Source organism: Phyllosticta citriasiana (genome assembly GCF_038021145.1).
Source record: "Phyllosticta citriasiana strain CBS 120426 chromosome Unknown IWZ02scaffold_12, whole genome shotgun sequence".
In the NCBI taxonomy this organism is placed as follows: Eukaryota; Fungi; Ascomycota; class Dothideomycetes; order Botryosphaeriales; family Phyllostictaceae; genus Phyllosticta; species Phyllosticta citriasiana.
Genome location: NW_027117289.1, coordinates 1,102,548 through 1,130,388, shown reverse-complemented (window position 1 = coordinate 1,130,388; position 27,841 = coordinate 1,102,548). Strand labels below are relative to the sequence as shown.

Genomic DNA, 27,841 nt, shown 5'->3' with positions numbered 1-27,841 from the left:
CACACACAACAGACATTAGGTGAGTACGTAGTAGAGCGCAGACTGGGAGCATCCATTCGCGCGGACACATGATCTTCCAGGAGCATTCAAGTCCCATGACTCCAGAGTGCTCAGGAGTATCCAAGCGTCTGTAAAGGACGGAAACGGGGAGCAATTCAAGGCCCAGTTCGCTGGAAACGCATCCGCGCGCGTGCCACGACTTTTTGGCACCAGCCCTTGATCCATCGCTTGTTGCCGTGATCATGCTCTCATGCTCGATAATCCTCATCCTCTCGTTCTTGACTACCTTGATCTAATGCGCTACTACCACTGCTGCGTCATGCGAGCCTCCCTACCTTACTTACTCCAGCGAAAACGAAGACCGTTCGCGTTCTCGACTGGCCATCCACCTCGATCTGGCTCTCATCTCGCCATCCACAGTCCCTCGCGGATAAATGCTCCTCATCCGCGCCCGGCGCGTCTTCTCCTGCCCATGCCTGTCTTCGAGGTAAGGTGGTAGGCGTGGAAGTGGTTGGCAAGTGCGCAGTTCAGGAGTTGGGTAACTAAACAACAGCCGCTATTGCGTCTGTCTTTGAAATACTTTATTATTATTGCTACTGCCACTTCTTCCTTTAAGCCACTTAACTCCCTTCTCGCTTCTCCTTCCACAATGCTCTACAACGCCGCCGCCGCCGCCGCCGCCCCACCATTGACGCCGTTAGCGCCCGTCTTCTTCTTACCCAACGCCTGCTCCACGAGCGCACGCCCATAGTCACCGCGATTCGGCAGGCGGTTGATGGTGTGGATGTGGCAGCGAGCCGGACTCGAGTTTGTGAGGAAGACTGTTTGTTGGTGTCAATTGTTAGCCAACTGTCACTTGACCATTTCACCCCCTCATTTTCTCATCCACCCACGACCCGCCTCTCTCCCCTCCCACCCACCTCCCGCCCACCCCGGGAAAGGACAAACATACTACCGCAATGAAAATCAAACTCGCAAAGGGCGACGGGGCTGTGAATGCGAAAGTAATACGGGTCGTCGTCGCCATGGGGGCCGATCCACGCAAAATACGTCTCGTCGAGATACCGTTTAAACGTGTCGACGCGGCGCTCGAGGACAGGGGCGGGATAATATTCATTGAAAGCACGGTAGAGAGTTACGATTGTTTCCTGCTGCGCAGATGGGAGAGCAAAGACGGGAATGCCTTCAAACGGCAGCACGCGATTATCCTGCCTCGCGCCGCCGAGGTGGCGCTCGTCGAACGGATTCCAGCGTTCGGGCCCTAGACTCTCTTGACCCATGCCCTCGCTCAGCCGCGCTCTTGCCTGCTCTGCCGGCGCCAGACTCTGCATCAGCTTGAGGCTTTGCATCTCCTCGGTGTGGAAGAGGCGCAAGCCGGCGTGCGGGCCCTCGTCGATGCGGTCCGGCTCGGCGCCCATGAACGACGGGCCAATGACCATGCGGCGGCCACTGAAGACGACACAGAGACACAGATGGTGCCCAAAGAAGGTGAAGCCCCATGGGTGGTCGGGCGCGGTGCTGGCGGCGCCGCCGAAGAAGCGGAAGTTGTACGAGTCCTCGTTGAGCACCTTGCGCCCGTTGACGAGGTGGCCCAAGAATCCGTTGGTCAAGCAGCACCCCAGCACCTTGTCGTAGCCTTCTGGACTGAGGCTGGCGCGCAGCAGCGCGTGCACGGCATCGCGGACGGCGCTGCTGACCTCGTCCAGCCGCAGCCCGCCCGGGTTGACGTACAGCTCCGGATTGCTCCACAGGCGGATGGCGTCGTCCTCGACGCTGGCGTACACGGTGCGCGCGCGCTCGTCGTCGCTGAGCAGGCCCAGCAGCGCGTTGGCGGCGCCCGTCGCCGCCTCCACCGGTGCTCCCTCGTCTGCGCCGTACGCCCCCTCCCACACCGCGTCGCGCACCACGCCGTCTGTCGTGAAGCCCACGAACGGCTTCTCCAGATTGCCCGCTTCCAGCCGCGCTATGAGCCATGCCGGCGCCGGGATCTTGCGCCGGCTCTCGGTCCACGACAGCGCGTCGCAGTCTTGGATTCCGGCCACTTTGGGGTGCGTGGGTGGTGGGATGATGTCGCGGAAGGGCACGGCGGCGTCGCTGCGCGGGCGCGACGGGTCGCTGGTTTGGATGTAGCCGCTGTCTTTTGGCTCGGCCATGGTGGTGGTGTTGAGGTCGTCGAAACGTGTACCGTACAGCGGCGCTGGCTCGAGAGAAATGCCAATTGAATGTAGACGGAAATGGGAATGAATGGGATCAGCAGTGGATTCGAGTGTACAAATTAACCGACGTCAAAGACCTAGATCTAAATCCGAAAGATGGGTCGACCGCAGCTGCGTAAGTCGGTGGCGCAGCGCGGGACTCTCAGTGCAGTATCGCAACACGCAAGGCATGACGAGACGGGAAAGCATTCCCCGCCAGGACGGCGGCGGACGCGATGCCGTTCGATTCAAGCGGCGGCATCAGAAGTTGGGGCCGAGGGATGTGCTGGGTGGTGGTGGTTGAGATTTAGTGGGTTGTCGTGAAAGCACGCAAGTCCCGAGACGCGAATCCCGAATCCGCGGGGCAGCAGCAGGCGGGGAAGCCAGGAAAGCGTGGGTAAGTCGGTCTCTCCCTCCCCTCCCTCTTCTGCACCACTGACAGGTGCCCCATCCGCCAGCATGCTACTGCTCGTACTTAGGCCTCGCATATTTTGATTCGTTGTGCTGTCGTGCTTTGAATTGGTCCCTAGCACGTGGTTGCGAGACAATCTACCCAATTTCATTTCTTTTCATCTTTTGTACTTCATCGACGCAGAAAATCTTCAACCAGTGAGAAACCGCTACCGCACGAGTGGAAGTGGACGAGAAAGGAAAAATGCTGATTTCGAAATAATTGACACGAGTACTCCCCCTAGGATTTGAAGCGACAGAGCTCCGGAAAAATGCAAAATGATTGCAAAGTGCAAATGCTACAACTGAGCGCGGCGTCCCACAAACTCCAAGCCAGGCCAGGAGGCTCTTGCTTTTGCCCGTCCATCCCCACCGCCCCGCGCGCCGCAAGACGCCTTGCCCACCATTCGAGCCGATGCATATGCAAAAATGTTCTGGTATCCAGGGAATCGAAGACGAAAAGAAACCGAATAGAGAAGAAAGGGAAAATTGTGGCAGCTAAAAGTCTCCCATTATCATCCAGTACGCGCCGCCCAGGATAAGGCCGACCATGGTAATGGTCAAAATGGACGCGCCGGCCTTGTCTCCAGCGGTGATGGGCTTGCTCGTGTCGTACGTGCCGTCGCTACTACTTGAGCTACTGCCGGCATTCGGATTCGATTTGCTCGTACCTCCAGTCTTGAGCGTGAACGGAGGGTCCAGATCGACCAGGTCGACCATGACTGCTCCCACGGCCTGGAGCGCAGCCATTTGCTGGCCGATGCCCATAGTCCCGTCCCAGGTTGTCGTGTTCCACTCGCTGCCACACGTGTTTCCCGCCGACTTGCCCGAGCCAGAGCACTGCCCGGCGGCGCCTTGGCCTGACGGCCGGATCCTGGTGTAAATATCTTCGTAAAAGTCTGGCACCATTTGCGCAGTCAAGACCAGCCAGCGCGTGAGGTAGGCCTTGAAAGACAGCTGATCCTGATCACAAGCTCCGAACGGTTCGCAGGTGATTTCAACCATGATATTTGGTCCCATGTGAGCCGGGTAAAATGTAGACCACGTCGTGTTGAGCAAGTCGCCCACGCGCACCTTCCATTTAGCATCCTCCGTGTAGTTGTACATCATGGCGGCGCCGAGGATGAAGGTTCCGTAGTTGTAGGTCCACTGCTTGTGGTCTGCGTTGCTGCAGTTGCTCATGGTGCTGGTGCCGTCGTTGATAATCCAAGATTCGGCATTAAACAGGACGGTTCCTTCGGCCCACTGCCACGTCTTTTCGGCCCAGTCGGCATATGTCTGGTTGGCGGTGTAACGAGCGAGGCGCGCTGCGAGCTGGAAGAAACCGCCGTTGGAAATGGTGTTTTTGTAGTCGTAACCTCCGTTGAATGTGAAGATTCTGGATCCAGTTAGCCAGAGGCAAAGTCGTCGTGAACCATGTAAGAACATACTGCCAGCGAAGACCACCGCCGCACGTCGAAGAGTCCCAGCGGGCGGCCTGCTCGTTGAAGACGGCCTGGGCCTGGCCGACCCACGAAGCGTGGCTCTCGTCCGGGTCGGGGAATTTGAGTTCGGCAGCGGTCATGGCGGCAAAGGCCCAAAAGAGTTGGTCATCGTTACCCTCGCTCTTGGTCTGGTTGGCAGGCATAAAGTCATTGTCTTCTCCGACCTGGTGCAAAATGGCCTGCTTGGTTTCGTCGAGGTACGTATCGTCGCCCGTGTAGTACCAGTAATCGACCATGGTCATGAAGAAGGCGCCGGCCTCCCACCAGTAGTAAGGCGCGGGCAGGTTGCCGGGGACATCGCCAGTGTTGTTTCCCGTGTAGTAGACCATCATGCCGTAGGCGACCTCGGCGGCGGCCGCTCTGACCGAGTCGGCCGAGGTGATGTCGATTTCGACGGCGGCAGCGAAGAGAGCATTGTTGAAAAGGAGCGACAGTATCCCGAGGATACCAAGAGGAGAACGAGGGAACTTCATGGTCGAACGAGGGACGTGGTCATGGAGATGGGCCACGGAGGGCGGAGAGTGAGCATGATGAACTGAGATGCCCTTTCTCGCCTCCCGTTTGGGGGCACAGCCTCGCATCAGGGAGTGTTACTGGAATCATCATCCGAAATTGACGCGTCAGGGAGCGTCGGTGCGCTTTGCAGAGTGGGTCACACGGTGAAGGACGAGCCAGAAGGGGTCGGTCGGCGGCAATCGCACCAGGCGACTGCGGGGATGCCGGCGAGGGTGCTCTGGGGGCCGACAGCGAAGTCTCCAAGCGAGAATCCATCGTGGTAGAGGCTGCAAAGCACCAGGTCGAGTCTAGAGAAATGGATGCTGGCGATGGGGGGCCATGAAGGCTCGACGTGAGGCGGACTCACTGCCCTATGCGGACTAGCGCAACAGCAATCCGTCCTCAACACCACGCCAAGCCATCGTCATTGCGCAGCCCGCTGCGTGTGCACTGCAATCCTCTTCTGCCATCACCAAACGCTGACCACCGAATTCCAGCCCTGACTATTTTCGTTTGTCGTAGTAGAGTCGCTGCCCTCTCGACTGCATTCTCAGACGCGCAGCCCCCAGCCTTTGTTTTTCCAGCCAAGGACCCTCATGCCGTTGTCCTCCTACCACCGGCCTCGACATTCTTCTTCTCTCTAGTTTCCTTGCTGCAGCGGCCTCCGTATTCAGCATCTCCACGACAATGGCAGCCCGTATAACCCTGCCTCCAATCCGTATTTCTTCGATTCTGGCCCCATCTCGCCCCAACATCTCACGCTGCGCATGACTCGAGGGCGTCTGGGCAAGGCTGACTTTCTGCATAGTGCTCGGCGAGCCAAGCACTCTTCTCATTTCTTGTGCCGTTTGCTTCAGGAGTTCAAGCATCGTTTCCCTACGGCTCGGTGGCTTGGGAGACAAGCTTAACCGGTCCGGTCGCTACGACACCATGTGGCGGCCCCCAATGCTCATCGCGTCTTCCCCTCTGCACTGTTAATTTCATTCGCCCGACTCAAATGCTGCTGCCTCCCCGTGCAGCCCTGCCATCTTTCTCAGACCCTTCGTTGTCAGCTTCATTGCGTGCGTTTGTGCGAGGGCTGTGTCGGGCTCCTATGTCGGTCGGGCGGCGGAATTGCGACGGCGTCCATTTCGAGATTTTCGAACCACCAACACACACTATTTTATGGGTTCGCGTGCCACCCCTTCCCCCCCCTAATTCTGGAATTGCAGATCTGGCAATGGCGCCTGGTTTCACCTGGCAGCGCCGGCTTCCCGTACAAGCAACGAGAGACATCTTGGCTGGGAAATCGTTGATGTTGGCGTTTCCAGCCCACCGTATGACGACAAAACAAGCGTTGCCTGATCTTCGACAGCCCATCTCGGCGTGCAAATCCTCATGGCGCCGCCGTCCGTCTTGGTCTTGCTGTCTCGTCTCTCGCCGGCTTGGCTGTCTTGTCTCTTGGCCGTGACGCTCCACGTCGTTGCTTCATCAACAATTATCATTCAAACCCTCTCATCTTCTCTGAAACTCTTCCCTTTGCCTTTCCTGTCTCACAGCGGACGCGGTTTAAACGAGTCCAGCGCCGATAGGCTTGGTGGCCTGAAAGCTTCAATACAGTCCTACTGACTGCCGAATCGCCGAGCAGCCATCCGAGGCTTGGTAACAGTTGTAAAAGTCGTAGCAAACCAACCATAGGAAATGGGCACACCGGGAGCATTCATGTCACGATAAGGGCGTAGGCAAGGAGCTCTCATTGATGAATTTGCCGAATTACATGCGCTTGTCGCGTCGGGCTCAGTTTGAAAGCTTCGATTCTGCTACCTTAGCCTTGTATAATGCGTATCCTTTTGTCTTCGACGATGCTTCTTTTCCTGCAAAGTCAGTTCCAAGGAAGGACGTATCACGACCCGAGCGTTCAAAATGCTGCAAAAGGCGCAAGCTCGTCTCGCCCTCACAAGCGCATGCCATTGCGTTTGGCTCTGCGTCCTGCTTTGGCCATTGGAGCCGACAGCTACCAGGATCTTTCCGCAACAGTTGCTCAACGGAAGCCACGTTGCTCGACCATCAAGACGGACGCAGAAACAGTCGGGGGCAGTCGCCTCCAAACCTTGGAAGGACGCGCCATCGCAGCGTGCCTACCTTACCGTCTCTTGAGCTTCAAACAAAACCAAGTCCGACTCCGACTTACCTACCACTCTTCATCCCTCAACAACCTCTACCGCGGCTCTGTTATTGACAGCTTTGTCATTTCCGTGTATCTGGTACGCATCAAAACCAAAGCCATCAAGAAAGGGGCGAATGTGCTGACTTCCGAACCAGTCATGATTTGAATCCTGCTCCACTGTGTGCAAGACTAGGAGCTTTACTCCGCCAACATGACACAAATATCAATGCGAAGCCATCCATGGCCGCACTATACCAACATTGCCATGTACGCAGTGCCGACATGTCGCGAAAAACGTCCGGGCACGTTGGCCGGGACTGGTGCGACACTTTTTATCCCTTTGCCCTTCCTGAGGAATCCCTGACAAGGCCTGCGTTTTCACCAACGAATTCGACGTCCACATCCCGGAAAAGTGGCCTTTGCCTTGATTTTCTCGCCCCTCGGTTCCGTGTTTCTCTCACCAACCAAGGGAGTTTGTTGAAGGAGGCGTCGCTTTCCGCCTTTGGTCGGGTTCAACGTCCCAAACATTGAGGGTGAGGACTTCCCAGCGAGGTATAAAAAGGAAAGCTTCTCTGCGCAATCTGAGAATCCAGGCTCGAATCATTTCCCCAGTTCACCCAAACTTTCCGTCCTCTCCACTTATGCGGACGTACAAACAACAAAACATGTCGCGTTGAGCAGGGGGGTACCCAAACGAACAAGTGATGGACGCTTCTTTAGTCCAATCTCCTGAGGCACCCTCCTCTCCCCAGCAGTCTCCCACGAGAACTTCCTTTTCTCTCCTGGGAGACCTGCCAGTCGAGCTCGTCTACGAGCTCATTCCGCACCTCACCGACGAGTCCAAGCTGTTCCTCTCGCTCACGAACACGGCCTTCCGCAGCTATGTCGGCGAGCTGCCCTTCGTGAGTCAACAACGACTCGAGTTTCTCCAAATCTTGGTTCGGAATTACCCGGCCTTGATAGTCTGCCACGACTGCTTGCAGCTTCACAAAAGGGACCAAAGCCTCGACCGTCCCTTTAACAGCCCAGACTGGGTTGAGCTCAAGAGCTTCTGCCTCAGGCAGAGGTTTTTCTACGGCTACCCCGTGGCAATGTCTTACGTCCAAATCCAGTTGGTCATGGATAGACACCTCTTGTCGCCAGCGCACGGGGTCCCTCTCTCAGCGCTGGTGCTCCCCCCACAGTTCCGGTTCCTGAGGCCAGGGAACCCAACCCAAAACCACGCCAAACTGGAGAACGAGCCGCGCATCGTTAACGGCGAGCTCATCATCAAGGGGCGCTTCACCGAATGGCGCGAGGACGGCGACATGGCGGCATTCGGAGCCGCCGTAGGAGGATGGCCCAGCTTCTGTCCCCACGTGGCCTGCGGCAACCCGCCGTTCAGGGAGCCTGGTGGCTTGCTCCCGTCGTCAGACTGCGAGGGCATCGAGCGTGAGATGCCGGACCTGGCGAGCTTCGACTTTGCCAACTTTGCGTCGCCCGGTCTCGTGGGCACGGTCAGGGGGTGCGCGTTCTGCTGCACCGACTACCAGACCGTCATCCACAACTGCGGCAACGAGGGCCGCGGCTGGCGCGTCGAGATCTTTGCCTGGCAGTGCTTTGGCGCCGGGCGCGACCAATTCGACGACAAGTGGCTGGCACTCATCGACGAGTGGCAGATACAGAAAAAGAACCCCGGAACGCGAGTGGAGCACGTGGCCGGGAGCGTGCGGGACGCGTTTGAGGGCGCGCAGAGGCAGGTTCCGCTCGAGAAGCTCGAGTGCGAGGAGCCGGATTGGGATGCCCCCGAGGAAGAAGTGTGGGACGTGGTGGAGACGGGGGCGATGGTGGGGAACTGGCACGATTCGGAGGAGTCAGTCGAGGGCGACGAGTCGGATTCGGATTGGGAGACTGTCAGTGATGAGGTTTCGGGGGAGGAGAGTGAGACGGAGAGCACGGAGTCGGCGGAGTGATGGGGTGTGGAGGAGATCGATCTTGTGCGAAAGCTTGTCTAAACGCGTCGCAATATACCCTTCTTCTTTGGAGCTTCGCTTTGTGTGTTGTGATTTTTGCAGGGTCAATGAAGGAGCTACCGACGTGACCTTTTAGCGGTGATACAGATTCTTCGGTGATACTGCTTCTCAATTGTGGCAGTGGTTGGGACGCATGCATGTGGTGGAAATGACTCCACACCACCCGCTGCACGGTCAGTCTAACGGTCAAACCCCGTCCTACCTGCTTAGCGCGTGCTGATGGTCAGCTGCGATTTTCTGGCTTTGCAGTGTCCACAGCCATGCTCAGTGATTCTCCCGTCTTGGCCGAGGCTGGCTGCTGTGTGATGTTTTGTCAGCTATGGTGGCTTGGATCATGTATCCCCCGAGAAAATTTAGATGCGGTTTTCCCCTTCGCCATCCAGCCAGTTGTTGCGAGGACGAAAAGGTGGACGACGATTTGAGAGCGCTTTGATAGAGAAGACAGCCGGCTTCGCAAGACTGTCTGACGAGGTAAGTCTTTGCGTGCCTTTTGCACTGCATGCGCGGTTAGAAGAAGAGACGCGTCAGACGCGGCTGAGACTTGATTGATGATGAGTCTTGTGCGGATTTTCAATTGGTTTGGCGGTTTCCTGCATCTCTTCGAACCGCGGTTAGCGGTCGGTGCTCGTTGGCTTGCGGATGCTCCCGCTCTGCTCTGATCTGTTTGATTACTGTGCTGCAAGAGGTTGAACGATGGGATTTGTGCGCGTCGTGAGATGGAGAGATGTTTCGACCGTTTAGCTGGGAGACGGAACGGCCTGTTTTTCTTGCGACCAGTCACTTTGATCGAAGATGAAAGATGACAGGCTGATTGAATCTTTTGAATGCCATCATCGTCTTGCAAATTGCTTTTCCCATCGAGTCGCAAAGATACGGCGAAGGAATATGAGATCTGTGAGAATGAGCAACGCAGGAATAGCGGAAACTGCATCGATGGCCTAGGAATAGCAAAGACCTGGACTGCTCTAGCATCAGTCTGGTGTAACGGCGTTATCGAAAAAAAAATTTCAATACTGCAAACAACATCGTGTCCGACAGGGCTCATATGCGATATCGACAGCGCATCCAGCACGTCGGTACCGCAGGGCTCCAAACGCATCCTAGGTACCAAGAAAAGACACTGGCGGTTTGAGACAGGGAGCGAAACTTTCGTTTTTTTTTTTTTTTTTTTTTTTTTTCCTCGCACAAATGGTACAGTGGCACGGCAACGAGCACATGGGCAATCGACTCGTCATGAACGGCAGCAATGGCGTCTCAATGCTTTGCCAATCAAGCATTTCTTCGTGGCCATGGGCGTAGGCTGCATCTGCAGGAGTGACCATTTCTGGTCACGTTGGAAGGAAAAAGTCGACGTCAAAAGAAACATGCAAGTCTGTGGATGCCGAGGAGCCAGCCGCGGCACAGGAGAACAGAGCATGGCAAGAAACCAGCCCCCTTTCCGGTACACCTCAGCAGGGGGGGTGGGGGGCGTCAGATGCAGATAGGGGGCGGCGTGTCCCGCGAGGCAATGATTGGAAGGTTGACGAAGAGTCTGGAGCATGACATGGTCGATGGGGGTTGATGAGGTCATGGAGTGCGGTGATGGCACATAGGTAGTCCCCAGAAAACAGGCCAGCGAGGATCTGGGGGAACATCTGGAGGCCCGCAAAGAAGAGCGCGCAGCGAAACCAGCGATTGTACCGTGTTCAGTGCCAAGTTAGGCTGAGGTTGTGCAGGGCACAAGAGACGACGTCGAAGAAAATTTTCCAATTCGACAGGGGTGCCCCGGTCGCCGCCGGGAACCAAGACGGCCCGACTTTCGTCTTGATCCAACGTCGCTTCACATCAATAGAACTCTATCGTCTCCCTCCCTGTCCGCCCAACCGTCGCGCCACGCCCGGCAGCCTCAAGCCTGTAGAGAAAGAGCTCGGACAATTGCCCTTGACCACATACAATGTGCATTTAGACACCCGGGGCCGGGGGGCGCGGCCAAGGTGCGCTGCTGTTGCCATGAGAAGCTTCAGCCTCAAGACCAGTCGGCCTCAAGACCCACCCCTTTGCCAATTATGGAGAGAGCTGCTGCTTGAAGGTTGATGAAGAGCTCCGATGCGTGACGGCAGGGACCCGCACTGACAGAATGCCAGATGTCGCGGCGCTACCACGGACTCAGCTGCGATCAAGCCCTATCTCACCGCGTCGGGATGAGTCGGAAGCCCTGATGGCACCGGTCGCACCAGCCACAGCAGTCTCGTCCGTCGTCAGCCTCGGTGTCCATGAGAGCCTCCAAGTTGCGGTTGCGAGGCGTCGTCGTGGAATCTCTCTGGCTGCTGCCGTGGTGAGCTGCTGCACCGCTTCGAGAATGCGATGCCGGCCCTCGCATAGGGCTGCTGCTGCGTGCAGATGACGGCGCTAGGTTGCTTGGGGCAAGGCGCCACGGATGCTTGCTGCTGGCGATGGCGTCGCCATGCCGTCCGAAAATTCGCAGACCCACCCCCCGGGTCCTCGGGGACAAACGCGCAGCACAACGGCCCTCTGGCTGAGGGACCGCGAGAGAGAGAGAGAGAGAGAGAGAGAGAGAGAGACGGCGAGAGCAAGAGCCTGGCGAAGAGGAGAGCAGTGGCGCCCTTTTATGTCGTGGCAGTGTCTGGTCGTTGACGGAAGGCGATCGAGCATCAAGTGGGCCTGGTGGTGCGCCGAGAGGCAGCGATTGGCCGCGAGGTTGCGAGAATTTCGGCCGCCGGTCTTCGCTGCTGTCAGCCAGAGACATGACCGTGACCCCCTTCGACCGCCGCCCAAGGCACAAGTTAGACCCACGGGCCACCATCGAAGCTCGCTCCATCTCGCACTTTTTCCTCCGGCCACAGCTCCCCTCCTCTCTTCCACTCCGACCCTACATTGATCCAAAGTCCATCCCGAAGGTTCAACCCATCAACCCACACCTTCAATTCCATCTCCTCCATTACAATGGCTGCCGCTCGCGTCACCCCCAAGATGGCCAACCTCGCCAGGGCTGCCCGCCCCGTCTTCCGCGCTCCCGTCCAGCAGCGCGCCTTCACCGGTACTGCCCATCCTTCCTGACCTCGAGCCGCAAAAATTTCATCATCATCATCATCATCATCAATTGATCAAGCTTGCTAAATGTCTTCATCTCAACAGTTGCCTCCAAGAGCACTGCCTCGCCTCTCACGGCCGTCAAGCGTGCCCAGCCCTCTGCCATCCTCCGTGCTACCAACCTCAACAAGCGCCAGTACAGCTCCGAGATGGCCAACGCTCTCGTCCAGGTCTCCCAGAACATTGGTATGGGTAACGCCGCCATTGGTCTCGGTGGTGCCGGTATCGGCATCGGTGTCGTTTTCGGTGCCCTCATCACTGCCGTCGGCCGCAACCCCGCCATGCGTGGTCAGCTCTTCTCCTACGCCATTCTTGGTTTCGCCTTCGTCGAGGCCATTGGTCTCTTCGACCTCATGGTTGCCATGATGGCCAAGTTCGTGTAAACATGTTCACCCAGGGGATGACTTGGGGGCGGCGGCGGCGGCGATTGGAACGGGTTTCATCACTTGGCTCGCTAAACCCCTTTGGGCCACGTGTCGTCCACTTTCATCATCGACGTCGTCTCTTTCGGCGGAGGATCTGGGGACGGAAGCCTACTACATGATTCGTGGAGGAAACGACTACTCACCCAGTTGATTCTGAGACGAACGGAACGGTCTTGTACTAGTACAGCAGGAGTACTGCATAGAGCCAGCGAGCAAACCTGATGGTATCTGATCATAGAAGGGACCACTCCGCCACTTTCATCAATTTTTCCTCGCCTGTAATGTTGCCAATGTATCAATGACTTGCAAGATGAAGCATTGGAGCCATTGGGCCCAAGTTGACGCCTTGGTCGCTGCTGCTGATGCTGCTGCTGCTGCTGCTGCTCCAAGCTCAGCTCCAGACAGCCAGACAGCTTGACGTCTTCGACCTCTCAGCCAGCCAGCCCGAGCTTTCGGGGCCCCTAGCTCCTTTCCCCCCCGCCATCACATCATCATGTCTTTCATATTTCCCCGCGGTCGGGCCCGTCCGCATCCCAATTGAGCTGACGTTTCTTTAGCGAGCTGGCATGATGACGGTAGGGGTTGTGGTCATGACTGGTTGGTTCCTGTTTGCGCACCGGTCACGTGTCACGGTGGTTTCGCTGCGGTGGTTCCAGTCGGCACGCCACGGCTAAGGGCCTCGTCGACACTACACCACCACCAACAAAGCTTATGTTGACCGCAGAGGAGCTTCCAAACACTTCTGCTGGCTTGCAGTTGGTGATGCTGTCTGGCGTGTGTGTTGTCTTCCTCTGGTCCGCTCAAGATTTGCAGAATCTGCTCGCTGGTGCTGGACAAGGTATTGTCGGATGAATTCTCCGACGCTCATGCAGGGCATTTTTGCTGATTGGCAATGCAATGCTCCAGGACATGCTCATCCAGCGGGCACATTTACGAGCAAGAAAGCGCTCACTGCGTACGCTGTAAATTTGATGAACTCGCCCAGAGTTCTTTCTCCATATCTCGTCTGCTACTGTTTCTTTCCATTATCAACAAAGTCTACTGTTCTTTCGTGGACGCCAGTCACTCATCCAAGCAACGTTTTTGCTCGCCAGCTTCTCGCAGCATTCAAAAGAAAACTCTTCGCAATTCTCCACAAGTTCACGCAACAACAATCGTATCGCATCACCACCAGCACACAATTTCCTCCAAAGCAACACATCTCTCCAACAACGCCACAGGAACAAAACGACAACCACGACATCGAAATCCGAGACACCAAAGCCAACCTGAGTCTACTGCAGGCAGACAGGCAGACAGGCACGGAAACATTCCGAACCACACTCGTGCGCGAATCCTTCAGCCCGGCCCGGCCCAGTCCAGCCCAAGTCTCCAAACCAGCGGCACGATACTTGACGACCAGACCCTCCAGACCCTCCCGTCTTCCCTCCTCCACTACCTTAGCGTCGACGACGATGAAGGACCCCGCTCATCCCAAACGCAAATGTCCCCACCGCCTCGCCGCGTCGTCGCTTCGTTTTCCTATACGCCGATCCTCTACTTGACTATGCCGTCGAAACGACGCGCAGACGCACCTCACTCGCTCGGCGCCCTTTGATAGTCTCTCCAGCCTACCTGCTGCCGATGATGATGATGATGATGATGATGAAGCGGCATGCGCGGAGTTATCTTAGCGTCTCGCATCCATGCATCTATCCGGAAGGCCAGCCGGTTGGTGCCGGCATGGTCCGGTACGGTACGTGAGCAGAGTACCTGCGCAGTAGTGCGACGGGGCCAAGAGATTGATTATGCGGTGAAGTGGAGGAGTTTTGGGTGGTGGCGAATTGCGCGTGTTGCGTTCCTGCTGCTTTTACCACCTCCACCCCACCTGCCTGTCACTGCTGGCTTCTGGAAGCGTTTCGGTTTTACGTGCGTGCGTGCGTGCGTGCGTCCTGCATCGATCAGCTTACATGCCTATGCCCCTCAGGGCTGATCATCTGATACGATTGGCAATGCGTCGGAGCTATCATGTGCCGAGTCTGAGTCTGCAGCGGATCTGATAGCGTGCGTTGCCTTGGTGTTGCGCTTGTATGCGGTTTCATTGTCAGGACGAGGCGATTATCTGATGTGCGTGGTGCGTGGCTGACGTCTGCAACTAGGGAGGAGGCGGTGAGATTGGACGCATGAGTTCTCGAGTGTGAGGGGAAACAGCTGTTTCTGTTTGGCGATCACGGTCTGATCCTCCACTTTGCTGCACTTTGGCTCTTGTTGAGTTTTCTGAATCTGCAGACCGACCATGGTAAGGCGTGGAGGGACGACAAGAATTTGGTCCATGTCTCTACTTGGGTTTTGTTTCCAACACGCAGTGAGCAATGAAGGCAAAGATTGTCCCAAACCAGCGAGGCAGTCTGGAGTATCGCAAATTGACAGGAATTTTTATAATTCTCAGCCATGGACCTTTTCCTCCACACTGACATCTTGTCACAGACAATTCAGCAACACGATTTTCAAAACGGCCTTTGACTTCGACCCCCGACTATGACTCCCGCAGTCCCTCTCGCGTGTTTCGCATCGACTTTCCCAAAGTGCTTGACGCCGCTGTTTCGGGCTGCCCGAGGTGGCCTTGGACGATTGATTTGGCGAACGGACCTCGGCGGCTCGTTCGTCGCTTGCTGAGCTACACCGTTTGTTTGTTGGTTGATGACCTACCTATGAATTTGCGGAAGGGGTTTTTTTTTTTTTTTTTTTTTTTTTCTTTTTGGCCAGCAAGCCGAACGGTTCGGTTCTCGCTTGCGAGCAACATGATGCCGTCCGTCAAGCACCATCACCACAGCGAAAACAAGGCGAGAGAAGCGCAAAAGGGGGAGAGAAAGGACTCAATGATCCATCCTTCCCGCACGCCTTCTTCCCTTCCTCCCGTCCGTCCACGGAGCTCGGCCACGCTTGGTGTAGCCCGGCTTGATTTAGCGCTGGGTGGTTGTTAGGTTGGTTGGTTGGTGCGCGAACGCCAGACACCACACCAGCGCGGCAGTCTAGATGGGTAGGGCAGTTGCTTGTACCAGACATTGTGGTTGAGGACGTACGTGGGTAGGTAGGAAGTGAGGCTGACGACCTGACGTGCTGCATCCCACGCACTCCTACTCACTCAGGTGCCTTGCCCATGTGTTGACAGACAGTCGGTCAGATAGAGAGCTTACCCACACACACACACACACACACACACACGTCTACCTGCCATCCTCCCGCCTCACACGCGTTTATCCGTCTCTCTGTCTGTCTGTCTGTCTGTCTGTCTGTCTGTCTGTCTGTCTATCCATCCATCCCCACGCTGACACACCTCCATTGTCCATCTGCACATGCCACGCAGCACCACCAAGCTCCTCCCTCAACCACAAATTGCGAACTAATGTACCAAATCAATGCCTCGCCCTCGCCTCACCAACCGCCCTCGTTGGGACAGGCGATTCGCCCGTCCGTCCGTTCGTCTCCGTCTCCCAACCGACCACAAGCCTCCGCGACCAACTTTAGTAGCTACGTACCTAGGTACCTATCCACCGACCTACCTACCATACCTAAGCTAGTGCACGCAACGGACGAAGCACCCCCGCCACGCCGTCACGGCAACCGTCGAGCGGCAACGGCGCCGCGCTGCATGTACCAAGCGTAGACACAGGTACCGTAGTCGCGCGTCAGATTGGATGTAGGCAGGCAAACAGGCACACTTGCGTAGACTCAGGGTAGCGCACGCATCGCATTATCTGATTGAGCGGTGTGCAGTCGGAAACACCAGATGATGGCAGCACATGCATGCAATCAGATCAGATGACGGGTAAACTGCATCGCGTTGCATCGCACCGCGTCGCTGACGAAGCCGGGCGGGCGGGCGGGCGGTGCGTTGTGCGAGAGAGGGAAAGGAACGGCTGAGGTTGGTTCATTGACAGCGCGGCAGGCCCTCGGCCAAGATGGAGAGTCAAGGCAGGAGGAGCGACAGAGGCCACCAGAGCGTGACTGAGAACACTGCCCTCTGGCGAAGAAGCGGCAACGTCGAGGAAATTGGCAGACTGAGGAAAAAGCTTGATTTTTTTTTTCCAGGTTTGTCAAAGATGCGTCGTGACGAAAGTAGATAGATGTGTGGTCTATTATGTACTCATTTATACCAAGCCAAAAACATAATCAACATCATGCCATGTCGCTCTGTGGCTGATTAGAAACATGGGACAAGCCCGCCGACTGTGAAACGATTTCCGGGGAGAGAAAATTTTCAACAGAGAAATGAACAATTTTGTTTTGCGTCTGACCCTCTCCCTCTCCCTCTCTCGGCTCCCACATCTCCAGGAACCTCTTCACTCCTTCCCCATTGCTTGCAGAACAATGAGCGCAACGTTCATGACCACAATCACGAGCCATATGATGATGGCCGCGGCAATGGTGAACCAACTATTGCCCATCTGCACGTCCTTGCCCGTGCGATCATTCTCTTGCCCCGGGTTCCCCTCTGCCCGCACAGCGACGCCGTCGTCTTGGTTGTCGGGGTCAACGACGCCGCAGCGCGCTGCTGGCACCGTCATGTAACGGTTGCGGCAGGTAAAGTATATGAGTGGAGCGCTGACAACGGGAAGGATGACACTGAGCGCGACCTGGCTGGCGTTCAACGTGGCTGACAGCCCTGCGCGGCCCACTGCCCCGGCGATGATGATCGATGGCGTAATACTGATGCTGCGAGTGATCAACCGGCGGATCCAGGGCTTGATCTTCCATCGTAATTGGCCTTCACTGATCATCTGACCGGAGATGGTCACGACGATGCCGGAGCTGGTGCCCGAAAGAAGCAAAGCCAGAGCAAAGATCGTTCCAGCAGCGGGAAGCAGCGTGGAAGAGAGGAGGTCGTAGATGCCAAACAGGTCGGCATTGTCGGCGCCAGGGGTTTTGTACAGAGCAGCACCAGCAACGATGAGAATGGCCGAGTTGACGAACAAAGCAAACGTGAAGAGAGAAATGGCAGTCTCAGCGATGGAGTACGGAAGGCAGCTTCGGATGGCATGGATAGACGGCCGATATTTACTGAGTGAATCTTGCTCATCCGTGTACGAGTCCGAGTCACTTGACGAGTCGTAGATGCGGGGCTCGACCACACCAACAGCGCGAGCGTGCGCAGCGTACGCAATGTCGAACTCGCGCAATCGAGGCTGGATAATGCCGGAGCCGAGATATAAAGAATGCGGCATGACGGTAGCACCCAAAATTCCACAGGCTTGTAGTAGACTAAGATATTGTGAGCTTCATTCCGTATGTGTACCCTTGGATCGTACCCTTGCGAGTTGCTGATTGAATTGTTTGGGATGAAGCCGCGCATGACCTCTCCCGCCGTGGTGTTTTCAATGAGGCTGAGTTGTATGCAAAAGCAGATGACGACACCAAGCACCAGCATCATGGAAAAGTATTCGAACAAGCGCACGCCGCGCATAGACCCAGAGGGCCTGTAAAAGAAGAGAATGACGAGGACATCGAGGATGCTGATTGCGCAGCCAGCAACAAGGGGAATATGCAGGAGCAGATTCAGCGACACTGCCGTGCCAATGACCTGGAGCTGTGTCAGCAAGTACCCAGCTGACCGGGGTCTCATCCCAGGTACCTCGGCGATATCGGTGGCAATGATGGCCGACTCTGCAAAAAAGTAGAGTATTATGTTGAGCCAAAAGGGACAGAATTCTCGGCAAGTCTCTGCAAGATTCATGCCCGTGACGGAGCCGAGCTTGACGGCGAGGGATTGGAGTAAAATGGCAAAGATGTTCGACATGAGGATGATGAATAGCAGGCCGAAGCGAAACGACGCACCGGCGGCAACATCTGTCGCATAATTTCCTATAGACGGTCAATGCCATTGGCCTGCACAGCAGAGTATCAAGGCTCACTCACCGGGATCAATGTACGCAACGGCGACCATCATGCCCGGCCCAACAAACTTGGCATACTTGTAAAGGATTCTCCTCAGCTCAATGGCGTAGTCGATGAATCTCGACATGGCCGAGCCGTCGTCTGGCGCCCAGGTTGAAGTTTGCCCATGCTGGTTCTGCGGTGTCTCCTCTGCGACAGTGACGTCCATTTTCTTTTTGGAGTCGGACGTAGCCACTCGTTCGCTGTTCGCACTTAAGCGCTTGCGAGGCTCAGCGTCGCTGGTGGGCGGCGGGGCAAGGTGCAGCGGGGCGGGCTCAATGCCTTCGTCGTCGGCCATGTCTCTCGATGGGCGATTGGCGGGGGCGCTGAGGACTGGACTTGTCGTAGTCGTCGGGGCCGGGTCTGGACGGTGTTTCTCGTCCCATGGCGCTGGGCCGCTGTCGGGGTGGGTCATGATTGGATGATGTCAACGCCTCGCGTCGTCGAGATACGGAGAGACGTCCGCGCAGTGGTGCGGAGAAGAGACTTGGACAGAAGAGGTGGAGAAGAAGAGGTCGGAGGACGCGTAGGCATGCGAAGTTTTGACGGACGGTGGACAGGGGCGGCAACTTGTGAACGATTGAGTTTTTCAAGTCGGCTCGCGGGGTCGAGGCAGCGAGGGCAGTTGTTGGCATGGCCCGGATGGCATTGACGCAGCAGCGAATGAAGCAGGCGCAGAAGACCAAGGTGCTTCACGCATGTTTGCGGCGAGCCACCATGGTGAGGCAAGGAGCAGCTGAGAGGAATAGGTAAGGTAACGAAGTGCGGCTCGCCTCAGGTTTCGGACGCTACATGTCCCTCTGCTCGACGAAGCGACCGCCAAGCCGTGTAGACCTCGCGTTCGAGTGTTTCAGTCGTCAACTGCCAAGGGCACCATCTCCACCGACTAACACCAGTCAGCCAAGAATTCCCAGCTATGGGGGAGTTTTGTCCCGGTGAAGCTGACGTTTCGCGGACACTTTCCGCTCCGGCTGCTCTCTGCCTTCGCGCCCAACGTGACCCGCATTTTTGCAATCCTTTACTCATTCATTGCGCTCACGATTGATCGACTGAGCGCATTGCCAGGTTGGCGTGTGTTGGTGTGTGGCCTCGGCACAGCGGCGGGACGCTTCGGAGAGCTTGGTGACGACGGGAGACTTGAGTGCATGCGACGCGTGAAGAAGTAAACGAGTGGCAGATCAGAGGCATGGATCAGATACATGTAGAACAATTGAAGTTGCGGTGGACATGATGGCCACGGATTGCTGTGGTGCATGTCGGCACCACCCAAGAGCAGTTCCGGTTCAGGCCCAGCCGAGGGCACCCGGACCTGCCTGAGGGAAGGCCCGGGACCGGGACGGGACGGCGGGCGGACTTGGTGCGGGGAGAGATCGGGTCCGACGGCCCGATCAGATTAAGCCAATGCCGGCCAACCTGAGGGACTGACCAAGTAGCCTGCTTTATCTGATCATCCGCATCTGGCAAGGACCGGGAAGTGGCAATCTGACGGGAAAGCAGGGCCTCGGCTGCCTGGGGCACCCACCTGCATGCCTGAGCCGGCCCTGGGCCAGGCGCGACTAGAACACAGCCTCCCAAGGCACGCTTCAACACCATGTCTGTCTGCCCTCGCACTGTGAACATTACCTTGCTAACTATGACTGCTTACCTGCACCGCTGAACCCCGACCAACATGCACCTGCGACTCGGACTCGGACCTTCTTGCTCTTAACGGGAGCCGTCCAGCGGGCATGGCCCAACCCTTGCGCAACCCCCGCCAGACGCGCTCCAGCGCTGCATGCGACTCTTGCCGCAGCAGGAAGCAAAAGTGCGGCGGAGAATGGTGAGCTGACTTGGTCACATCCCTGCCCGTCTCTGCTGATTGTGTCCCAGGCCCACTTGTGCAAGATGTCGAGAAACGGGAATGGACTGCACATGGCCACCGCAGCTCCAGAGGGGTCCTGCCAAGGGCTATCTCGAAGCAATCGAGACTCGTCTTGACGAAGTCGAGCACATTCTGCTCCAGCTTCTCCCGCTCGTGCCCACCCACCAGCTGCTTAATTCCATCGCGTGCCCGGTCTTGACCGACAGTACGCAAAAGCGCACCACCCAGGAGAAAAGAGCTGCCCTGGACTACTGGACCACCTTTCCGCTCAACTCGCCGCAGGCCCTTCTGGCATGGTGCCACGATCGACAAAAGCGTCGGGGGCCCAGATCTGCAAACGAAACCGTTGGGCCACCCCGCATCGCCTCTACTTTGGGCGATTACCACCACTCATCTGGAAGTGTCACCGCCCCGGGGCACCAGACGGCATCAAGTTCCGGAGACATGAATCATGGCCAACGGCCAGACGCTCACGTTAGCAACGACTCCACATGGAAATCACCATCAAGGGCTTTCAACACATCGGGTCCTCCGATGACTGAATCTCCAACAACTAGCACATCAGCAGCTCTGCATGATGCCACACCGCAGGACGTCCGTCATGATCAAAAGTCGCACTCGTCAAACAGTGTGACTGATTACGGCCAAGTCGACTTGTCGGACGAATTTCAGCAAAAGTTTGTTTGGTGAGGATGAATTCTCGAAAAGCAGCTGAGCACATAATCAGAAACGTGTTTAGTTGCTGGAAAAGCTTCGTCAGCAAGTGCAGAAGATTGAGGGGATCCGAGGATGGGTACTCGAAATACCAAAACTATTTCAATGACCGAGTTTTGTAAGCGAATCCGACGACCATTCGACCATGAGCGTCACCTACAACCCGATTTAAGCTTTTCAAGAACAAAATTTTGTCTTGGCCCAGAGTGATGGCCGTTCAGTGACGTGTAATACCCGACCGCCGTTACAGGAGTTTTGGGAAAGCGTCTTGAATCGCTTGTTGTGGCGGCATCGATAGCACATTGCTCGAATCGACACAATGGCCTACAAACGCTCGCCTGACGACCAGAAAATAGCGCTGCAAATTCGATGACATGAAGTTGAGCTCAACAAGGGCCTCGATCCGCCAAAACCGTGGGTCGGTAAACACTCACCTGACATCTACGATGGTGTACTTCGAAGAACCAATCATGCAGGGCAACCAGCTCCTCGTTAGTTGCATGAGATTGCGAGATTATCAGGGAAATCCTTTTGCGGCTCAGACAAAACGCTTCCGACCCTTGATGTGAGAGACGACCGTCGTTTCATCCCAGAGAGCATGCTTTCCGTCACTGCCTTCCATGGCATGCACAAACGCCACTGATTCATTGTCAAGTTCAACAATCTAGAATTAAGCCGATGTTTCTACCAGCTGTGCCCATCATCGGCTTCTATCCCGGGTGTCAACACCTCGAACGCGGCCCGTACAGGCTCGGCACACAAGTGATGATTGATCTATTATCAAGCGAGGCATCCAGTCGCAACATTCAGCAATCCGCAGTTGGACAGTTTTCTCCATTTCCTGTCACCACATGCTGCATGCCCTCTATCGCACCCGCGGAGGAGTCTGACATCTCACAAAAAGTCCGACAGTTCAATCGCAATCGTAGTAACGGTGCACGACAGCTTTGTAAAAAGAGCCATGATGTTCAAAACTTGGATCCGACTGTTCCCCTGCGATTGCTCCACGTATTTTATCGTCGATTGCAAAGTCAGCTCGTTGTCAATACACTACTCTGTGACTGGCTACCTTGATGGTGGAGACGCCGTTCACTCGACGACATTTTTCGGCCAATGCGCGTGGACTTTCTTGTCAGCCCTACGCGTATCAGCCCTGCAGCAGGTGCGCTGTCCCTCTCGACCCTTGCATTATGAGGTGTTTTAGTGGGCCTGGGTCCGTTCATTGCGGCCTGCGTCCCCATCACGCACACGAGGATCAGGTACGGCTAGAGTACTCAAGCCAGGGCCCCAGCTCTTCCCGCAAGCCACTTCATGCTCTAAAGCGATCAAGGCGGGTGCGGAGGGGCTCCTGTCTGCGCAGCGCTGAGCCCCAGGGAGGGAGGGGGGGGGGGGGGGGGGGGGGGGGGGGGGGGGTGTGTGTTTTGGCCGCTGCTTGGCATTCATACCTGTGAAACGCCATCCAAACTAGAATCAATGCTCCTGATTGGCTGTTCCCAAAACGACGACCCGAACCTGGCCAGACTCTCCTTACCTGTTGATGACCCTGAACGGGGCCTCCTCGTCGCCCGAGTAGTCGATATACGAGCACTTAACCCTTTGGAGAAGCCGACCCTGATCTTCCGCCACGCCGACACGTCTCCAGCCCACGGTACATACCGACGTACCTGACGGCGGCTCAGCGATACACGTCGGTGAATGGACCATCAGCCCACTGATGTCGCTCCCGGATCCCTATGACACGCTGAATAGATGGAGCGTTGGGGGCCTTCCTTTTTGGGTGACGCAGACGTCGAAGCCACAATCTGAGCCAGCTCATCTCTCGGCTTGGTACAAGACCTTTATTATGCTTTCAGTTCCCTCTCCCCTCAAGGCTTTTCCCAACTTTTGTTTCCAAGTCACTCTTTCGACACTTGTCAAGTCAGTGTCTGCACGCTCTGGAAGTCAGTGCGCAACGCTTACACTCCTTTTTTTGCAATTCACGATCCTTCTCGACCTCGGTCATCTCATCAACCGATCCCTTCGTTGCCCACCATGGTCAAGCTCTATCTTGCTCCTCTCTTTTTGGCCGCCCTGGCTATTGGCGCGCCCCAGAAGATGGAAAGACCCTCATATGGAGGCAATTCACAAGGCAGTTCTGGCCTTTCACGTCCTCGACCCATCGGCGGCGGCCAGGGTGGCGTAAGACCAGGTGGTGGAGCACCCATTGGAGGCGGTGAAGGAGGAGAGTTCCCCAAGCTAGGCGGAGGAGGACGAGGAGGAGCTCCGTTTGCAACTGGAACCCAGCCTCCTATTCCCACCCCGACAGCCCCGATAACCAAAGGCAAAGGCAAAGGCAAGGGCAAGGGCAAAGGAAAAGGCAAAGGCAAAGAGAAAGGCAAGGGCAAGGGTGGTAAGCGCCCTAAGCCTCCTCCCGTTCCCACTGGAACATCCCTCCCAAGTCCTACTGGCCTCGGCGGATCGGGCGGCGGAATGGGTGGAGGATCCTCCCGCGTTTCAGGTGGCAATGGCGGAGGGTCTTCAGGCGGAATGGGTGGTGGAATGGGCAAGGGTAAAGGCAAAGGCAAGAAGCCGTCCTACAGTGGCGAGAGTAGCAGCGGCGGCGGTAGTGGCTCTCGTAGTGGAGGAGGTCATCAAAAGTCGATGATGTCCAACAGCGAGTCGAAGAAGCATGGCAAGAGCAAGGACGAGAAGAAGAATGAGAAACCAAGTTCTGGAGAAGGTTCATCCAACGGTCGCCATGGCGCTACGTCTCACCGGATGAAAGGTGGACTGCACGGTAGTCACCAGAGTGGACTCCAGCAATACGGAGGAGGTAGTTCGCCGGGCATGCGAAAGGAACGTCGTCAGTCTGGTGGTACGTATTCACTCCTTGATGTTTGCACAAGCAGTGTGACCCGGCACCCTCCGTCTCCTCTTATGAGCGCAGATTCCACACTGTACCCCATTCCGCTCATTTCTCTATGTTGACCCTAACCGTCGCGATTGTTGCTGTAAAACCTTGTGCACATGACTAACTTCGGCTTGTGTAGGCGGCGATTGCGCACCCATCATTGTCATCTTCGCCCGTGGTACGGGTGATCCTGGTGGTGATCTCGGAACCGTCGTCGGTACTCCTCTCGCCAAGGCGGTTAAGAATCAGGCCGGAGGCGAAGTTCGAGGTGTTCGGTACCCTGCTGATGGTGGTGGTATCGCAACCGAAATCTCCGGCAGCGGTCCCGGCTCGAGTGCCATGGCCCAGATGGCGCAACAGCTGACGACCTCGTGTCCAAAGAGCAAGATCGGCCTCGCCGGCTATTCGCAGGGCGGTCTTTGTGTCCACGGCGCTGCTAAGAAAGGTCAGAACACCTGGCTCAAGAGTGTTTGTGCGGTTATCACTTTCGGTGACCCCTACAAGCAACAGCCTCCAGTCGAGGGTGGCAAGTTTAAAACGTTCTGCGGTGGTGTAAGTTACGCTCATCTCTATTGTGGTTGCACGAGCTAACACGGTCAGGGTGATGGTGTATGTGGTGGTAGTCAAGGTAATGCGCCCTCCAAGGCTGCTGGTCACACTGGCTACGGCTCTGATGTTGGTACCGCCGCTGGCTACATCAAGCAACTCTGTGCTGGCGGTAGCGGCGGCGGAGGAGGTGGTGGAGGAGGAGGTGGAGGAGGGGGTGGCGGAGGAGATCAAGGAGGTGGTGGCCAGCAAGCCGGCGGTGGTCTCGGAGGTTTGGGAGGTGGTAAGCAAGGCGGCGGTGGTCTCGGAGGTCTAGGAGGTGGTCAACCAGGCGGCGGCGGCCAGCAAGGCGGCGGTGGTCTCGGAGGTCTAGGAGGTGGTCAACCAGGCGGCGGCGGCCAGCAAGGTGGAGGCGGCCTCGGAGGCCTAGGAGGCGGCCAGCAAGGCGGCGGCGGTGGCCTCGGAGGTCTAGGAGGCGGCCAGCAAGGCGGTGGCGGCGGCCTCGGGAAATTTGGCGGTGGCAAGGGCTTTCCGGGACTTGGAGGAGGTGGAGGAGGAGGATTCCCTGGCATGGGCGGCGGCGGCGGATGAGTATGTCGTCACTGGTCGACCTCCTTTCTCTTCCCCGTCTGTTTTCGAGTCCCTGACAAGCATCCTGGCATAGCGGAGAGGGTGGTACTACATCGTCGTTGGATCGTTGAGAGGTGAGGGTGTTGCTGGAAAGAAACATGACTCCTCTTCCGTTTCTTTCTTGTAATTCTTGACCCGTCTTCTTCTACCTATTTACTTGATGTTCTTTCTTTTCTTGGTGGGAGTTGATTTTGTGTGCACGCAGAAAGTGTCGTTCAAAATACCAACATTGCGTTGTATGCTCTCACTATCGTTGTACTCTACTTGAACTAGCTCTACTTCGCTCCAAAATCGTATTCGAGAACAGATGCTTTCCAAGATTGTTAGAGTGCTCTGCGAAAATATTCACCGCAACATACAGCGTACGTGCTCACCACGAATCTTCGATTTCGCAGCCTCAGCCTGACTCGACCGATCAAGATTGCGCCGTTGGATGCATACAGTAAGTACGTAGGTACGCAGATACACCCGCTCTCAGGGCTCCCCCCCCCCCCCCCCCCCCCCCTCCCCAACAGGCCGAGCTCGTCTACGTCGCACATGGAGGCAACTTACCGGCCCACGCACCGAGACCCTTTCCTTTCGACCACACAGTCTCCCGCCCGTTCGTCCATCCATCCACCCGCGCTCGAGACGGGATCACAGACCTATCCATGTACTTGTGTACGACAGTACAGCAGAGAAAAGGACAGGAAACATCTGATCGTTTCGCCCGAATACTGTAGTGCGCACTGCACCAGTATTCGCACGCACGCACGCATCCCCTCAAATCAAGGACAAGGTTTAGCTCAAGCTACCTAGGTTAAGCTTACGCCCGAAGCGGCAGGCACGCGGCGAGAGAAGGGTAAGGTGCCTGCTTTAGATAGCGTACCTAGCGCGTATTAAGGTAAAGATAAGTTATTCTAGGATTATATCCTTTAATAGTCTATCTATAATAATATAAGATTTAGTACTATAGGAGGTTAAATTAAGTAGTAATAATAATATATTTAGAGTAGATATTAGATAAAACCTTAGTTTATAAGGTTTTATCTATAGAGGGCTTTTTATATATTCTTACTTATATATACGGCCCTATTTAGGTCCTAGTTAGTAGCTACTAGGCCCTACCTTAATACCTAATCTCTAGTAGGATCTATAGGTATTAGTATTATAGGCTACTAGTTAGCTAGATAACTAACTAAATAATAAGGATGTTATTTACTAGAAGGGGAGGGTAGTATTACGTATAAGTAGGCTATACTTATTATAAGCTAGGCTTCCTAATAGGTAGATAGTAATACTTTAGAGAATAAGTTATAAGTAGTCTATATAAGATAATTATAATAAGATAAGAAGGTAAGAAGGTAAGAGATAAGAGGTTAAGTATTACGTAGTAGTAAAATAACTTATAAGTAGGGGGTATAGCTAAAGTAGATCTACTAAGAAGCGCTTAATTATACGTAATTCTAAGAATACTCCTTAATCTATCCTAGGTTATACTACCTTTTATATGCCTTTATTAGACGATAATAGGATTACCTTTATCTATAAGCTAACTACTATCTAGCCTTATACCGTAGTCTACTACTCTATATACGCATCTAAAGTAGTATACGTAGTTAAAGGATTTATCTAGAGTAGTAACTATTTTATATAACCCTTATATAACGAGTTTAGTTATTATAGCGTATGCCTAGGTAGTTAGATAGTTTACTACTTAGGTAGGCTAAGTTAGTTCATCTATTAGTTCTACTAAGTTAGTTTATTAGGAAGTATATTAGGCTATATCTATTATCTAGGGTATAGGCTATAAGGGTATAGGCCGTAATATTACCCCCCCCTAAAAGTAGGTATAATAATAATAGTTAGAGTAGCTTCATATAAAAGAGTATAAGGGAAATAGTCTAAATAAGTAAATAGTCCTAGTTCTAGTCCATTAGATAATAAGGAGTAGAGAGGTAATTTTAAGGTTAAGGAGTATTAGATTATCTACTATAATAGTAGTAGGTAATAGAAGTAGAGGCGCGTATTATCTAGCGTGCTAGGTTACTAAGCCTAGTATAGGGGTTTATATACTAGAATAGGAGGATGATAAAAGCTATTTAGTAAACTACTTTATATAGTAGTATAGTTTTCTTTATATGTTCTCCTAGACGACTAGGACATCGTCTATATCTATTCTAATATAGTTCTTTTTCTATATAAAAGTATCTATCTAGGTAGGGAGTTATACTAGTAGTCCTAGGGTATTTAGGTTCCTTTAATAATAGTCCGTAATAAGGAAAGAAATTCCTATAAAGTTCTATACTAGGTACTATATATTATTCTAGTTATATACTTTCTATTATACTTAGTACTTAAGCTTCTAAAAGCGTAAATTAAAGCGCGGAGCTTATCCCCTCCTCCTAGGTCTACTTAGTCCGTTAGACGAAGGTTTTTCTTTTTTTATAAAGGTATATAGAACTATAAGTAATTCCTAAAAGGAAGGAGTAGTTTTCTTATTATACTAAATAAGCGTGTTCGTCTAGTAGTCTAAAAGAACTTCGTTCTATTTAAAGAACTATCGTCTAAGGATAAGAGAATAGCTACCTATATTATAGATAAAAGCCTATATATAGATAATTCTCTTATTAATTTCTAGGTTTAGGTAGTATATAAAATGAATATTCGCCCTAGTCTTATTATTAAATCCTAAGGCTCGTAGGATTCTACTAGTAATCCTCTATCTTTAGATACCCCTCTATTAGAGAAAGGTAACTACTTAAGGGTAGATAAGGCATATTATGCTTACGCCTAAATTAGCTAGCGCGGTTATGTTTATTACTACTCTATTTATATATACCTTAACGCGTATAGTAAACCTAGGTCCTCTAATAATTTCCTATAGGTCTAAGCTAGGTTAGCTAGTAATAGATACCATACTAAGCTATATACTAGGTATAAGATTATTATCCGACTTACTACTATTATACGGCGGGTCTTTAAGCTTAATTAAGTTAACCTCTTTAACC

General features: G+C 54.5%; 9 protein-coding genes across 9 annotated transcripts; 5 read left to right on the top strand and 4 right to left on the bottom strand.

Moving 5' to 3' along the window:
• Window positions 1-518: 518 nt before the first annotated feature.
• On the bottom strand, window positions 519-2,519 carry IWZ02DRAFT_63197 (uncharacterized protein). The gene is made up of 2 exons (XM_066770988.1): window positions 953-2,519; window positions 519-821 (listed from the first exon to the last, which is right to left on the bottom strand). The coding sequence occupies exons 1-2, from the start codon at window positions 2,151-2,153 to the stop codon at window positions 655-657; spliced, it is 1,368 nt and encodes a 455-aa protein (XP_066620159.1). The 5' UTR covers window positions 2,154-2,519; the 3' UTR covers window positions 519-654.
• A 624-nt stretch (window positions 2,520-3,143) lies between these two features.
• On the bottom strand, window positions 3,144-4,689 carry IWZ02DRAFT_424862 (glycoside hydrolase family 76 protein; the record flags this gene model as incomplete). The annotated part of the gene is made up of 2 exons (XM_066765886.1): window positions 4,076-4,689; window positions 3,144-4,023 (listed from the first exon to the last, which is right to left on the bottom strand). The coding sequence occupies exons 1-2, from the start codon at window positions 4,600-4,602 to the stop codon at window positions 3,144-3,146; spliced, it is 1,407 nt and encodes a 468-aa protein (XP_066620158.1). The 5' UTR covers window positions 4,603-4,689.
• Window positions 4,690-7,323: 2,634 nt separating this feature from the next.
• On the top strand, window positions 7,324-8,908 carry IWZ02DRAFT_63077 (uncharacterized protein). Its single transcript, XM_066770985.1, has one exon. It carries the CDS (start codon window positions 7,475-7,477, stop codon window positions 8,720-8,722), a length of 1,248 nt encoding a protein of 415 aa, XP_066620157.1. The 5' UTR covers window positions 7,324-7,474; the 3' UTR covers window positions 8,723-8,908.
• IWZ02DRAFT_63076 (uncharacterized protein) lies at window positions 8,909-10,055 on the bottom strand. The gene has a single exon (XM_066770984.1). It carries the CDS (start codon window positions 9,879-9,881, stop codon window positions 9,096-9,098), a length of 786 nt encoding a protein of 261 aa, XP_066620156.1. The 5' UTR covers window positions 9,882-10,055; the 3' UTR covers window positions 8,909-9,095.
• Window positions 10,056-11,725: 1,670 nt separating this feature from the next.
• IWZ02DRAFT_435759 (mitochondrial ATP synthase protein 9) lies at window positions 11,726-12,255 on the top strand (the record flags this gene model as incomplete). Its single annotated transcript, XM_066766474.1, has 2 exons — window positions 11,726-11,819; window positions 11,918-12,255. 2 exons carry the CDS (start codon window positions 11,726-11,728, stop codon window positions 12,253-12,255), a joined length of 432 nt encoding a protein of 143 aa, XP_066620155.1.
• A 592-nt stretch (window positions 12,256-12,847) lies between these two features.
• IWZ02DRAFT_63044 (uncharacterized protein) lies at window positions 12,848-14,173 on the top strand. Its single transcript, XM_066770983.1, has one exon. It carries the CDS (start codon window positions 13,190-13,192, stop codon window positions 13,892-13,894), a length of 705 nt encoding a protein of 234 aa, XP_066620154.1. The 5' UTR covers window positions 12,848-13,189; the 3' UTR covers window positions 13,895-14,173.
• Window positions 14,174-16,342: 2,169 nt separating this feature from the next.
• On the bottom strand, window positions 16,343-18,804 carry IWZ02DRAFT_63016 (divalent metal ion transporter). Its single transcript, XM_066770982.1, has 4 exons — window positions 18,193-18,804; window positions 17,909-18,138; window positions 17,586-17,857; window positions 16,343-17,538 (listed from the first exon to the last, which is right to left on the bottom strand). Exons 1-4 carry the CDS (start codon window positions 18,623-18,625, stop codon window positions 16,620-16,622), a joined length of 1,854 nt encoding a protein of 617 aa, XP_066620153.1. The 5' UTR covers window positions 18,626-18,804; the 3' UTR covers window positions 16,343-16,619.
• An 819-nt stretch (window positions 18,805-19,623) lies between these two features.
• IWZ02DRAFT_63007 (uncharacterized protein) lies at window positions 19,624-21,067 on the top strand. Its single transcript, XM_066770981.1, has 2 exons — window positions 19,624-20,029; window positions 20,080-21,067. Exons 1-2 carry the CDS (start codon window positions 19,938-19,940, stop codon window positions 20,759-20,761), a joined length of 774 nt encoding a protein of 257 aa, XP_066620152.1. The 5' UTR covers window positions 19,624-19,937; the 3' UTR covers window positions 20,762-21,067.
• A 1,128-nt stretch (window positions 21,068-22,195) lies between these two features.
• On the top strand, window positions 22,196-25,310 carry IWZ02DRAFT_459597 (cutinase-domain-containing protein). The gene is made up of 5 exons (XM_066768092.1): window positions 22,196-22,694; window positions 22,745-23,639; window positions 23,815-24,227; window positions 24,276-25,161; window positions 25,211-25,310. Exons 1-4 carry the CDS (start codon window positions 22,500-22,502, stop codon window positions 24,810-24,812), a joined length of 2,040 nt encoding a protein of 679 aa, XP_066620151.1. The 5' UTR covers window positions 22,196-22,499; the 3' UTR covers window positions 24,813-25,161; window positions 25,211-25,310.
• Window positions 25,311-27,841: the final 2,531 nt, after the last annotated feature.

What these genes read in the sequence shown, in the direction of transcription:
- IWZ02DRAFT_63197 (XM_066770988.1), bottom strand. Translation starts at nt 2,153, where the DNA reads ATGGCCGAGCCAAAAGACAGCGGCTACATCCAAACCAGCGACCCGTCG. An exon ending in GTTTGATTTTCATTGCGGTA is followed by an intron (nt 822 to 952) that starts GTATGTTTGTCC and finishes ACCAACAAACAG; the next exon opens with TCTTCCTCACAAACTCGAGT.
- IWZ02DRAFT_63077 (XM_066770985.1), top strand. Translation starts at nt 7,475, where the DNA reads ATGGACGCTTCTTTAGTCCAATCTCCTGAGGCACCCTCCTCTCCCCAG.
- IWZ02DRAFT_63076 (XM_066770984.1), bottom strand. Translation starts at nt 9,881, where the DNA reads ATGCGTTTGGAGCCCTGCGGTACCGACGTGCTGGATGCGCTGTCGATA.
- IWZ02DRAFT_63044 (XM_066770983.1), top strand. Translation starts at nt 13,190, where the DNA reads ATGCAATGCTCCAGGACATGCTCATCCAGCGGGCACATTTACGAGCAA.
- IWZ02DRAFT_63016 (XM_066770982.1), bottom strand. Translation starts at nt 18,625, where the DNA reads ATGACCCACCCCGACAGCGGCCCAGCGCCATGGGACGAGAAACACCGT. An exon ending in CGTTGCGTACATTGATCCCG is followed by an intron (nt 18,139 to 18,192) that starts GTGAGTGAGCCT and finishes GACCGTCTATAG; the next exon opens with GAAATTATGCGACAGATGTT. An exon ending in TCAATCAGCAACTCGCAAGG is followed by an intron (nt 17,539 to 17,585) that starts GTACGATCCAAG and finishes ACAATATCTTAG; the next exon opens with TCTACTACAAGCCTGTGGAA.
- IWZ02DRAFT_63007 (XM_066770981.1), top strand. Translation starts at nt 19,938, where the DNA reads ATGGCCCAACCCTTGCGCAACCCCCGCCAGACGCGCTCCAGCGCTGCA. An exon ending in CAAAAGTGCGGCGGAGAATG is followed by an intron (nt 20,030 to 20,079) that starts GTGAGCTGACTT and finishes ATTGTGTCCCAG; the next exon opens with GCCCACTTGTGCAAGATGTC.
- IWZ02DRAFT_459597 (XM_066768092.1), top strand. Translation starts at nt 22,500, where the DNA reads ATGTCGCTCCCGGATCCCTATGACACGCTGAATAGATGGAGCGTTGGG. An exon ending in TCCAAGTCACTCTTTCGACA is followed by an intron (nt 22,695 to 22,744) that starts CTTGTCAAGTCA and finishes CGCAACGCTTAC; the next exon opens with ACTCCTTTTTTTGCAATTCA. An exon ending in GGAACGTCGTCAGTCTGGTG is followed by an intron (nt 23,640 to 23,814) that starts GTACGTATTCAC and finishes CGGCTTGTGTAG; the next exon opens with GCGGCGATTGCGCACCCATC.